This window comes from Acipenser ruthenus, chromosome 18, assembly GCF_902713425.1.
Source record: "Acipenser ruthenus chromosome 18, fAciRut3.2 maternal haplotype, whole genome shotgun sequence".
NCBI lineage: Eukaryota > Metazoa > Chordata > Actinopteri > Acipenseriformes > Acipenseridae > Acipenser > Acipenser ruthenus.
Genome location: NC_081206.1, coordinates 13838368 through 13851881, shown reverse-complemented (window position 1 = coordinate 13851881; position 13514 = coordinate 13838368). Strand labels below are relative to the sequence as shown.

At 39.7% G+C, this 13514-nt stretch overlaps 1 protein-coding gene across 1 annotated transcript; it reads right to left on the bottom strand.

The window, feature by feature from the left end:
• Positions 1 to 720: 720 nt before the first annotated feature.
• Positions 721 to 11465, bottom strand: LOC131698712 (serine/arginine-rich splicing factor 5-like). Its single transcript, XM_058992170.1, has 5 exons — positions 11412 to 11465; positions 10212 to 10309; positions 3917 to 3986; positions 1117 to 1196; positions 721 to 846 (listed from the first exon to the last, which is right to left on the bottom strand). Exons 1-5 carry the CDS (start codon positions 11463 to 11465, stop codon positions 735 to 737), a joined length of 414 nt encoding a protein of 137 aa, XP_058848153.1. The 3' UTR covers positions 721 to 734.
• Between the last annotated feature and the right edge of the window lie 2049 nt (positions 11466 to 13514).

Sequence of the window (13514 nt, the reverse complement as noted above, 5' to 3'; positions counted from 1 at the left end):
ATTTAGTACCAGTGGACAACTGTCCCCCCTCCCCCAGTCTCATCTTCACACAACTCAGTGTAGGGATGCCTGTTTGCAAAAGCAGGACTGGAGTAGCTGCATTGTCCTCAGTTGTCACTTTTGGCTTAAATTTAACTCAGACACCTGTATCTGTGAAATTTATTAAAATAATAGTGTTGGGATGAACACAGGATTTTCATGTTTGGATATTCACTCAATTTAAATATTTGTTCGGATATTCGTTCATTTTTCAAAAAGTAATAAACGCCATTATATTGCTCTGAACGCAGGTAGAGACAGCAGGGGCCCTGTGTGTGCGCCTTTATTTTACAGCAAGACCTTACAATATGAAACACGTTAAAATAGAAAATTAACCCAGGAGTAAAGAATAAGTTGTGTAGGACTTACTTTACCCCAGTGAATCAACTACAAAACAAAGCATGCCAAATAGCAATTCAAGTTAAACGTTGTTTTGTTTATTCCCGAAATAAACAGTACATAAAGTTGACACCGCATTTTATTTATTTTTCTTTTTTTCATTCCTTGCCATTGCCGTTTCTTCACAGTAAACAGTAGCCATTGACATGTTTTCATAAAGTAACAACCTGAGGTTTACTTGTGACTTTTTGTAGCTGAACAAGCAAACAAAAACTGAAATTTAACTTTAAACACTTTAAATAAAACAAACAAGGAAATGGCATTTTAAATTGTAGACAACATGTTCGATTGCAGCCTTACCTCCTTCTAATCGCCTCTGTCAGTTTGATTTTCCTTCCATTGATCTCCTTACCAGACAGCTTATCAAGGGCGTTTCTGACATCACTGGAAGAAGCAAACTCAACCACCCTGGAGCGAAGACAAAGAAGAACACACTGCAGCTGCCAAGAAAATACAATTCCACGGCTAGAAGAGACAGCTTGTTGGAAATCATGTATTCTCAGTAATGTGCCTCCCCCCTCAGTTAAGCAGTCTCAGGGACACAAAATAGGATTAAAGAGTATCCTACTGTATGCTAGCAACGTTCAGTTTAACAATAGCTTTGTTTTACATTGACAGACTGCTATTTTAACAATGGCAAATGCAACACCTCAGTTCTAATACTGGGCAAGCATGCACTTATTTTTAGAGCAATGTTTTGGTCTGTGAGCATCAGCAAAAGTAACCTCTCCAGCTTGTCTCATGAAATCTTTCAGATCCTACACACAAGATCAGGACAGTTAGGAAAAAGTCAGTTCAAAAACAACAACAAAATATTGCATTATACAGTTTAACTAGGCATGACTACTGAAAAGAGAAGTGTTAGGTGTGTTATAAATCCTGCATCTACCTGAGCTGGATGAAAGGGGGGTCCAAGAATCACCCAGTCTACCTTGATCTCACACATCCTTTTTCATTTCTATAACAATCTTGATACGGACAAAGCATGAATGAGAGCAGTAAAGTCAAAGAGTGCTATGTACCTAGTTTAGCACCCACCACCATCCTTTGTACCGCTGTCACAGAGAATTGGTAGACCGGGAAAAAAAGTAGATCTCACCTTTAGCACGCATGCACGAATTTAAAAGGGAGGGTTCGTTGGGAATTCAATGAACACTGCAGAACCAAAACACCATTAGTTATTTTTCAAAAACAGAAGGAGGTTCAGACAGCATTTTTGTATAAAATGGGATTTTGGTCATCTCATCTAGCTAGGCGTCTGCTAAGAAATAAATAATAATAGGCAAGTTAGTTTTCATCTTCCATAGATCGCACTGACAAATATGCTTTTTTTATTCTTTAACTCAATCAATATAAAGTAAACTGCAGTTCATCATTAAAATGACTATTTTAATATTGATGCATTATTAAATTTATATCTATAAAATAACGTTTTTTTAAAATCACCAAATAAAGAAGTTGAGCACACATAGAGAAGTCTAGAGAAGCCATGATAATCTGCATCAGAACAAAAGATCAAAAGTAAATGCAGTTCATCATTAAAATGGCTATTTGAATAGTTATTGTGCATTATCAAAAAAAGGTGGGCAAGGTAACTATTATGATTAAATGACCACAAGAGATAAAAAGTTAGTGCTTATCCATTTATAGCACTTACTGCGTGCTCTTAATGGAATGTACTCTTAGAAGCAAACATGTTTATTGTAAATGTACTGCTCTTAGTCAAGCTCGCTCTTAAATGTAATTATTATTTTGCTCTTGTTTGAATTTCATCTCACTTTCTACTGATTTTACTGTACTTTATAACAGCTCTTATCTGTATTGTGATATTTTGTAACGTGATATTGTGTAATGTGAAACTTTGCAATGTGATATTGTGTAATGTGAAACTTTGTAACGTGATATTTTGTAAAACTGTAAGTCGACCTGGATAAGGGCATCTGCCAAGAAATAAATAAATAAGAAGAAGAAGAAGAAGAAGAAGAAGAAGAAGAAGAAGAAGAAGAAGAATTAATGTAACAGTGTCACATTAAAAGTGTTTTAACTATAACTGAAAAGAACTTAAAGCATCTCCATGTCAGACATATAAAATGCTTCCACATAGTGCTCACCCTGTCTGCATTCTGCAGTTTAATACTTTTTTACAATTTTATCTAAGCAATATTAAAACAAAACCAGCAATTATCCACAAATCGATACAGACTGGGTGATAAAAAGTCCCGATAGAAAAGCGACTCTGTGAAACCTCCCTTTCAATTCAGAAACCTGCACATGCACAGTAAAGGTAAGATCTACTTTATATTCTTGGACCCTCCTAGGAAGTTCAGTGCACATTAAATATGCACCTGGAAACCAGCTAAATGTATATGTCCATCTCCATGTGTGGAGTGGTATTCTGCTTCTCATAGGGCGATATACAAAAACTACATTTAAGAATGGAAAGCTTACAGTAAATAGTTTACGTTACCTTCCTTTACACGTCCCTATTCAAGCAGTGAACTGCTCTTAGCCCCCAGTTTACCATCATGTCAGGGAAGGCGCTCCACTGGCTCTTTTCCACCCCTTCTATTAAAAGGCACTGCCCACATGACATGTCGGCTCTGCAGCTGATGGAGGCAGGCCATTTGCTAACACCTTGGGTGTGCCGTTTGGACCAAGGCACTGTGTCTCCTAAAAAAACATCTCGCACTTCAAATTTTCCTGTGGGACCACCTGGAACCAACTCGCACCACTCGGGGAAGGATGGGAGCCTCTCAAATTAACGAATCGACCTCAATACACCACCAACTCTCTCTCGCTCTGTCGCTTGCTCGCTCGCAGCAAAGGGAACCAGGCCAGCGACTTTACAGCATAGGACCCAGCAAACGCTCAAACGATCTGCAGGTCACCCCAAGTGAACTAGGTGTAGTAGGAGCAGAGACTGGCTTCTATGAACCAGGCTCAACCCAGAGAGACCGACACTGAGGGACTTAACTCCACGCCCAAAGGCACTCTCTTCCATACGACACACAAGACAGGCTGGTAAATAAAGGGGTTAACACTTGGTTAAAATAGAGGAGACAAGAAAAAAAAAAGTAAAATTAAATTAAAATGTTGATAAACTAGAATCCTAAGTTTGGCTCAACACTTAACCCCTAAGTAATATTGAATGGCTAGTTGGCTTGAAATAGTTTAAACTGTTTGAAATAAAACTGGAAAACAAACGTTAAATGTTTAAATGATTTTGCTGTTGCCCATTTAGCTTTTATGCTATAAATGGGAGAACAGAGACCTTACCGGAGCCCCAGCATTTTCTACCAGTTCCTGTAGAATTAAAGTCTAATGGAGCATAGACTATATATTTTAACTTTCATTGCTTGTTAAAATAGACTATTATCTCCTAGCCTACTGGGGTTCACTTTTGAGGATTCTGTTCTCTTTTAAAAACCTTGTAGGCAAATGCTAAGGCTGAACTGTAAGCAACGGATTTGGAACTCACCTGCCAGCTGACTCTGGAAGACAAGTTCTCCACAATGAGCTTGTTTTCAGTGCGAACTGGAGGGGGATTCCTAGAAGGAAAGAGATGCAGCGGTCACAATGCAGTTAAACACTTGCCTCCTTTATCACTGCCTTTCCACAATGCATAGAGGTAACCCAATAAAACTAACACTGTGCAAGATTAAAATCAATCATGGTTTCTTCACCCAATTTCAGACTTTACAGCAGTGAAAAAAACGTTTAGTTATTCAGTTTTTTAAAAACGCACCTTTACTGGTACAATTTGATCTGTGAAATGCATGCATACTGTACCGTAACGTAGCGTGTGGTCAAACAGAAAGCTGGATACACAAAGGCTTGACATCACTGAGTTAATAAAAGCTCTTGGCTTACCTCCTTCCGTCACGTGATCTCCTGCTGTAGCGACCAGGCCCCCCTCTTCCTCGGCCTCCTCGAAGCCGGTCTTGTTATCTCCTGCTGTAGCGGTCAGGGAAGCGGCCAGGCCCCCCATATCATACCCCGTTTATTATCACCATCTTTCAAAAAACACTCGATAGGTTCTTTGAGAAATTACCTCTCTTAATATCACCTCACAAACCCGCTTTTTGTCACGTTTTGTTTAGCCTGTCAAATGCTGCGTGGCCAGGCTTTACTAACTACAGGATATAATTAATTTCCAACTCAACTAACAAGCAATAATCATCTTGGCTGATAAACTGGCGTTTGTGCAGCCTGTCAACAAATGCTGCATGGGCGGTCTTAACAGGATACAGTTCAGTTACAAAACACCAATGTCACCAAATGTGTCTTCTTTCACAGTTAGTCTTATACAAATGCACAAAAAAAACAAGTGCAATGCCTAACTGATAGCTGATAGATAATTCATGCCTTTTTTAGATAATGACACAAACTGTTTCATTCAAGTTAATTATACAAAACGTATTTGTCCTGTAGTAAACTATACTGCTGTACAAAAGAAACGCAACACTAAGGTCTAATGGATTTAATCAAATATTTTAAACTTAGATATCAAACAAAATCACAGAAAATGTGAACAAAAATACAGATCAAAGAATCATGATAAGTTTTCAGTATGAAACATGACACACTGTCAAAATCAAACATTATAAAGTTAGTATCAGGTATGACCTCCCTAAGCATTAACACAATCCTGTCAGTGTTGAAGCATACAGTAGACCTGATCAGCCTCTGGACAGACTGCTGTGGGAAGTTCCACCACTCTTCTGGGCAGCTGCAGCCAGCTGGCGAAGGTTGGCTGGCAGCGATTGTTTCCTGTGGATGGCAGTGACGATTTGGTCCCACAGATGTTCTATTGGACTCAGGTCAGGAGAAAAGTGACATCGTGGGAGAAGTACAGTCGTGGACAAGTACAACGCAGTTAGAAGCAGTTTGAAAGCAGGTTGACAGCTGCAGAAGCTACACTAAACTAAAAAAAAAAAAAAAAAAAAAAGAAAAATGGTCTTCAAGCCAGTAATCTGTGACAACTGCATGATGTGGGAAATCCGAGAAAACCCAACAGAGCTCAACCAAGTTTGTGTAAAGTGCCGCACCATCCAGGACTTGCTTCAGCGATTAAGCCTGCTAGAAAAGGAGCTGGAGGAAATGAGACAGCAACAGGAGCTTGAGGAGCTGACACACCCACAATTCATGGAAGTCTGCACCCCTAGCAGACTGAAAGCCACCACAGAGATGGAAGAGAGTCGAAACAGCTGGGTTCAGATAGGCAGAAGCAGGGAAAAAAAGAAACTTCGTCAAACACAACCACCAGAAATCCAGACAGCTAACACATTTCAGCCACTTCAACATTTAGATGACCAAAACCAACATCACGAGAATGAAAAAAACAACACCCAGGACCCTATAAACAGTGCTGACCAGGCAGCAAAAAGAAGGGAGGTCATGATTGTTGGGGACTCCATACTGAGAAACACAGCAAGTTCAGTTCGCAGTTTGGACCCCCTTACTACAACAGTGTGCTGCCTTCCAGGAGCCTCAGTCAAGCACATCACTGAGAATGTGGACAGGCTCCTAGAACGAACAGGAGATGACCCGGTAGTAGTCGTCCACATTGGTACAAACAACATTGGAAGAGACAGGCCAAGATCCCTGCAAAACAAATTCAGAGAGCTAGGAAGGAAATTAAAAGACAAGACCAAAACTGTGGTATTTTCTGGGATACTGCCGGCGCCTTGCAAAGGACCATATGGACAGCTGGAAATACAAAATCAAAATGCATGGCTGAAATCGTGGTGCACACAGGAAGGCTTCACCTTTCTTGAACATTGGAGCACTTTCTACAACAAGGACTATCTATACAGGTGGGACGGTCTGCACTTAAACAGAAAGGGAACCAATCTACTCGGAGAAAGGATCCTTCAGGCGGTCCAGAAGCATTTAAACTAGAAAGGAAGGGGGGAGAAAACAAAAAAACAGAAGGGAGACTACATCAAAACAAGGGCAACAACTCAGGTAAGACCACTATTAAATGTATTTATCTTAATGCTAGAAGTCTCAGAAACAAAATGTTAGAACTTGAAGCTACTGCACTAACAAGTAACTACGATGTGATAGGTGTTACAGAAACTTGGTTGTCTGAGAGTGATGGAGACGGATATAATATTAGTGGGTACACACTGTATAGGAAAGACAGGCAGGACAGAAGAGGCGGAGGGGTAGCGCTATACATAAGAAATAGCCCAGGTGTTAAATCAGGACAAAGAAAACAATGCAGAATCAATATGGGTCAGAATAATGGACACAAATTCAAAGGGCATAATAATAGGAGCATGCTATAGACCACCAAATTCAGACGCTGAGCAAAATAATCTGTTGTACAATGACATTCGAAATGCATGTAGAAAAGGAGAAGCCATACTAATGGGGGATTTCAACTTCCCCCATATAAAATGGGAAAACCCAATGGGGGGCACGACGGACGAAATTGAAATGGTGGAAATGACAAATGACTGCTTCCTAACGCAATTTGTCAAGGCACCGACTAGAGGGGAGGCATGCCTTGATTTAGTCTTTTCAAATAATGAAGACAGAATAACTAAAACAGAGGTCAGAGAGACATTGGCAAACTCAGACCACAACATGGTCTCATTTGAAATATTTTTTTAAACCCCAAAAGTAATGACTAAAGCTAAGGTTTACAATTTTAGAAAAGCAAACTACGAAGGTATGAAACAGAGACTAGTAGAAGTAGATTGGAGTAAAATAGAGAAAACATCCACAGAAAAAGGGTGGCTGTTTTTAAAAAATGTAGTACTAGAGGCACAAAACAATTACATCCCAAAAGTAGACAAATCTAAATCTAAAACAAAATGGCCAAACTGGTTTAATAGATCAATTAAAAAAAATATTCAGCGAAAAAAGGCACTTTACAGAGCGTTTAAAGGGACCAAAAACAAAGCACACAGAAGGAGTACTTGGAACTGCAAACACAAGTCAAAAAGGAAGTTAGAAAGGCCAAGAGAGAGATAGAAATCAATATTGCTAAGGGGGCTAAAACCAATTCCAAAATGTTTTTCCAATATTATAACAGCAAGAGAACATTCAAAGAGGAGGTTAAATGTCTAAGAGACACAAATGGCAAAATCATAGATGAAGAAAAAAAAAATAGCAAATATATTAAATGATTACTTTTCACAGGTTTTTACAAAGGAGGACACGGACAACATGCCCCACATGTCGACCTGTTCCTATCCAATTTTAAATAACTTTAGCATAACAGAGGCAGAACTGTTAAAGGGACTAGGAGCTCTTAAAATAAACAAATCCCCTGGGCCAGATGAGATCCTCCCAATAGTACTCAAAGAAATGAAAGAAGTTATTTACAAACCGCTAACCAAGATCATGCAACAGTCTCTTGACACAGCGGTTGTACAAACAGACTGGAAAATAGCAAACGTAATACCGATCCACAAAAAGGGAGACAAAACCGAAATAGGTAACTACAGACCAATAAGCCTGACTTCTATTATATGTAAACTTATGGAAACTATAATAAGATCCAAAATGGAAAATTAACTATATGGTAACAATATCCTGGGAGACAGCCAGCATGGTTTTAGGAAAGGGAGATCATGTCTAACTAACCTACTTGACTTTTTTGAGGATGCAACATTGAAAATGGATAACTGCAAAGCATACGACATGGTTTATTTAGATTTCTAGAAAGCTTTTGACAAAGTCCCGCATAAAAGATTAATTCTGAAACTGAACGCAGTAGGGATTCAAGGAAATGCATGCACATGGATTAGGGAGTGGTTAACAGGTAGAAAACAGAAAGTACTGATTAGAGGAGAAACCTCAAAATGGAGTGAGGTAACCAGTGGTGTACCACAGGGATCAGTATTAGGTCCTCTGCTATTCCTAATCTACATTAATGATTTAGACTCTGATATAGTAAGCAAACTCGTTAAATTTGCAGACGACACAAAAATAGGAGGAGTGGCAGACACTGTTGAAGCAGCAAAGGTTATTCAAAATGATCTAGACAGCATTCAAAATTGGGCAGACACATGGCAAATGAAATTTAATAGAGAAAAGTGTAAAGTATTGCATGCGGGCAATAAAAATGTGCATTATAAATATCATATGGGAGATAGTGAAATTGAAGAAGGGAACTATGAAAAAGACCTAGGAGTTTATGTTGACTCAGAAATGTCTTCATCTAGACAATGTGGGGAAGCTATAAAAAAGGCTAACAAGATGCTTGGATATATTGTGAGAAGTGTTGAATTTAAATCAAGGGAAATAATGTTAAAACTCTACAATGCATTAGTAAGACCTCACCTAGAATACGGTGTTCAGTTCTGGTCACCTCGTTACAAAAAGGATATTGCTGCTCTAGAAAGAGTGCAAAGCAGAGAGACAAGAATTATCCCAGGTTTAAAAACCATGTCATATGCAGACAGGCTAAAAGAATTTAATCTATTCAGTCTTGAACAAAGAAGACTACGCGGCGATCTGATTCAAACATTCAAAATCCTGAAAGGTATAGACAATGTCAACCCGGGGGACTTCTTTGACTTGAAAAAAGAAAAAAATGGAGATTAGATAAAGGAGATTAGATAAAGGGGCATTCAGAACAGAAAATAGGAGGCACTTTTTTACACCGAGAATTGTGAGGGTCTGGGACCAACTCCCCAGTAATGTTGTTGAAGCTGACACCCTGGGATCCTTCAAGAAGCTGCTTGATGAGATTCTGGGATCAATAAGCTACTAACATCCAAACGAGCAAGATGGGCTGAATGGCCTCCTCTCGTTTGTAAACTGTTTAAGTCGTGCAATTGTAATCCTAGCACTGTGTGATCTTGCATTGTCCTACTGGAAAATCAACACTTCCGGTTTGGCTTGCAGGAACGGAAAAACTGTTGCCTCAAGGACTTTGTCAATGTATCACTGAGCAGTAAGGTTGCCTTCAATCTGCACCAAAGACGTTCTTGTGTTAAAGGAGATTCTTCCCCATATCATCACACTTCCACCGCCCCACTGGTTGGCTTGAACAACGCAACAGTCAGCATAATGGTCCTGGGCCGGTGTGGTGACCCTCTGCCTTCCAGGACGTGGCCTGTCCCTCACAGAGCTGGTTTCTCTGGACTAGTCTGCTGATTGTTGAAGCAGAACATCTCATTCTCCGGGCAACTTCTCTCACAGACAAGCCGCCTTCAATCATGCCCATAGCAACCAGGTGATCTTCATTACTCAAGCTGGGCATGGTAGTATCTTTCACTGTTCTTGTGTTAATTAAAATCATATCTTTTCGAATGGCTATTTATACAGATTCTTGATCAGCTCATTTTGGCAATTTTAACTCAACTGAAATATCAAACATGAGCACCTGGCATTTTTTATGAAACCACATGACTTGAGCTCAGTATTTTATTATCCCAAGGAACAAACCTATCTGCTCACTATTTAAAATGTAAATAACATTATGTATGTGCCCAATGAGCTATTAATGTAAAACTTAGGCTGTTGTGTTTTCATTGTGCATCAGTATATATGCATTTGTTTAAATGTAACGAACGACTAAGTGTAAAGTATTAAAACACTGCTCTTTAATTCACCATTAGTTTTCTCACACTTGTAATGTGCTGTCATAGGCAAACCTGAAAACCCGGTTTATATCATGACCCGCTTTATATCACGAATTATGCCTGCTCGGCAAACAAGATATAAAGCGGGTTCATCTGTATGTTACAGATAATTAGATTCAAGCATTTTATTTTTTCAAAGAAAAAAACTAAAAAACCCATGTCACTTACCTCTCATTGCATAGCTCCTTTCCATCCAGTTCATAAACAGTATCTTCAGCATCTCTGGGGTCTTCAAACTCCTGAGCAACCAAGCTTGACTCAGTCCACTTCAGTAGCAATTGGACATACACAAAGCAGCAGTCTATAAAATGTTTTGAGTTTACTGCATAAACTTTGGTTTGATATAATTCATTTAGATAGTAACCATTTTGTGGTTTTAACCATTTGTGTTTGTAACCCTTTGTGTTTGATATCATTTTGTTTAGAGGGTAACCCTTTGTGTTTTTAACCCTTTGTGTTTGATATCATTTTGTTTAGAGGGTAACCCTTTGTGTTCTTAACCCTTTGTGTTTGATATCATTGTTTAGAGGGTAACCCCTGGCCCGTATTAAGGTATTTGGAGGCCCAGGGCTACTGACATTTCATACTTCGCCTTTTGCACCTGAAGTATTATTTCAGCTAGTACCCTCTGTCCCATTAAAGCAACGAATTCCTCGCAGATAGTGGATGATAAATATGAGGGAGTCCCTCATCCCTTATTCCCATACTTCCTCGTGTGTTCAGCGAGAAAAGGATCGAACTGACTAAGTAATTCCAAAATTCCAAGATAATTACCATTACTGGGGTAACCGAAGAGTTCATTATCTCCTCTAAAGGCGAGGCCGCGTTCTGCCAGAAACTTGATCACAGAAACAACCCGCCTGAGTACCTCACTCCAGTATGCCTGTTCCTCTTGACACTGTGTTTTAAGCGTAGCATCTATACCATTGATCTGACTCAGATTCTGAGTTCGTGCAATCCATGTTAGCATTGCATTTCGGTGGGAGCTACTAGCCTCATGCTCCTCTACACGAGCGTTTGCATGTTTCCAGTCACTGAACCCAGAATCGATAAATGCTGATCAACGTGTCCCCTCTTGAAATAGACGACGGGTTCGTGTGAATGAAGTTTTTGAGAGGCATTTGCGTTGAGTTTTGTAAATTCTCTCTGAGGCGGAAAGATTACTGTCTCGATTCTGGCAAATAAGGGGGCCCTTGCTCACCCAGTGTGATCTCACATCCTCAGTTATCGGACCCCAACATGCCGTATCAGAACTAGCAACAGCATTATCTGTTTCGTAAGTTTCTCCCGCCTTAAGTTCGCAGTTCAATGGCTCGCTCTCATTTTTCTCATCTGCTAGCCTGTAGTGGCTGTGCACTCAGCGCTAACCGACTCGCCGCTCTCTGCTTGCTCCTCTGACTCGTGGCTCTTCCTCACTTTCATTCTTCTGACACTGACTTTTAAAGAATGTAGTTAGTTTTGGGGTACTATTTATAACCTCCTCGGCTTTAGCTAGTTTGAGTTTTAGTGATTTTTCTTTGTTTCGCACCGCTCTTTTATTTCCGCAACCTGTTTGCCGCTAGCTACTCAGCTTAGTTTATTTTAGTTGAACGCCAGTGGGTATAGCTAGCATAAGATTTTTTTTATTGCGTCAAATAACTACGACATGCCAAAAGGTCACAAAATGTTTTTAAAAAAGGGCAAATTGTTTAGTTTAGTTCATGCTTTTTTATTAGCCAACCGTTATCAGTTTGACTTTACAGGGACTGTGGGGCCCCCTAGGAGGCGGGGCCCTGGGCTTCAGCCCATGTAGCCCATTGGCTTAACACGGCCCTGGGTAACCTTTGTGTTTTTAACCCTTTGTGTTTGTAACTCTTTGTGTTTTTTTTTCCCCAACTGTTGTCCTTGTGTTAGCATGAAACGTCCATTTAAAAGCTTGGGGTAAATAAGACATGTAATGCTACAGTAGATTTCTTCAATATCTTTTCAAAATGTCAGATTAAATTAGTTTATTTCAGTTCAGCTATGTTGATACAGCCATGTGCCAACAGCTGTAAAAACACTGGCTGTCACAGCTAGGATGTGCATGACAGACAGACAGAAAGATATCCACTGAATGGATCAGGACCCAGCCCCAAATGCTCTTCTGCAGTAAGTCAGCTGCAACTGCAAGAAAGGGTGCTGTACAAGAGGAAGATGCTCCAGTCACAAACATGTACTGCCATGCCCAGGTGGCTGTGGATGCATGGAATGCAACAGCATCTTTAAAATGGTTCTAGCTAATGGAAACATTCCATACATCTTGCCCTTCATACTCTTCTAATAGTCTCACATGTGCAGTGTTGAAAAGTTGAAAATGCAGAACCTTCTTATAAAATGGTATCTGGTACCAAACCAGGTTCAAGAGCGCTCTCTTTGCATGCCTTGATATCAGAGCCAGCGTTGGGGGGGGGGGGGGGGGGTGCAAGGGGTGCTACTGCACCCGGGCCCAGCCTTTGGGGTGGCCCAGCCCCGAGTCAAATATTTTTTTTAATTTTTCTGAGGCCAGTTTAATGACTTGACGTAAAAAATAGAGGTGTTGTCTAATCTACTGCGATTAGAAAAATAAACCATAGCAATGTAGTATCTATGGACCAATCAAAACTCAAATCCGCAAATCATAGCTGACAGATTGTTTATCACACGCTCTGGCAATAGGTCAGTGTTAAAGTCATGTGATTGCTGGGGAAACCGTTCCACCTTCCTGCTGTGGAACATGTTGGTGGAACAGCCCGCTCTGTACGGTGAAACATGGTGAAGCCCCGCAGGTACAGCTATGGGCAAAAGTTTTGCATCACCTACATTTTCTTTTTGTTGAATTGAGACAATTAAAAAATAAACAAGATTAACATCATTTAGATGTTTTATTTATCATGTAATCAAAGAAACTATAGAACGATATCACAAAAGTACCGGAAGGCAGCATAATAGGAGTACAGTATTTCATGTTGGATTTCCAAATGTCACATTTTTTAATTGTTGTAAATTTTTCGTTAAGTATGGATAACTACAAAGCGGCATGCCAGGAAGCGTCTGATTCAGATGGGGATTAAGTGTTTCCTGATTTATCCAGCTCTGGTCTTTCATGGCTCAGTGAAGTTTTATGTTTTGGGCAGGTAAGAGAGTCATTCTTGCCTCTCTGCTGACTGCCTTGTGTTTATGGTTAATATGTTCCAGTGCTGACTTTCTTCGGATCTGTTTTTTGTTGCTGTTCTATTTGCCAATGCTTGCTTACAGTTACAGTGCCGTGAAAAAGTATTTGCCTCCTGTTTGATTTTCTGCATTTTTGCATATTTTTGACACTGAATGTTATCAGAAAACCTAATATTATTATTATTATTATTATTATTATTATTTATTTTTTAGCAGACGCCCTTATCCAGGGCGACTTACAATTGTTACAACATATCACATTATTTCACATTTTACAGATATCACATTAATATTAGATAA

Coding starts and splice junctions, on each gene's coding strand:
- LOC131698712 (XM_058992170.1), bottom strand. CDS start 11,465: ATGAAAGTGAGGAAGAGCCACGAGTCAGAGGAGCAAGCAGAGAGCGGC. Junction 3,987..10,211: donor AAGGAGCTATGCAATGAGAG/GTAAGTGACATG, acceptor CTTTCCTTCTAG/GAATCCCCCTCCAGTTCGCA. Junction 1,197..3,916: donor CTTCCAGAGTCAGCTGGCAG/GTGAGTTCCAAA, acceptor TCTTGTGTGTAG/GATCTGAAAGATTTCATGAG.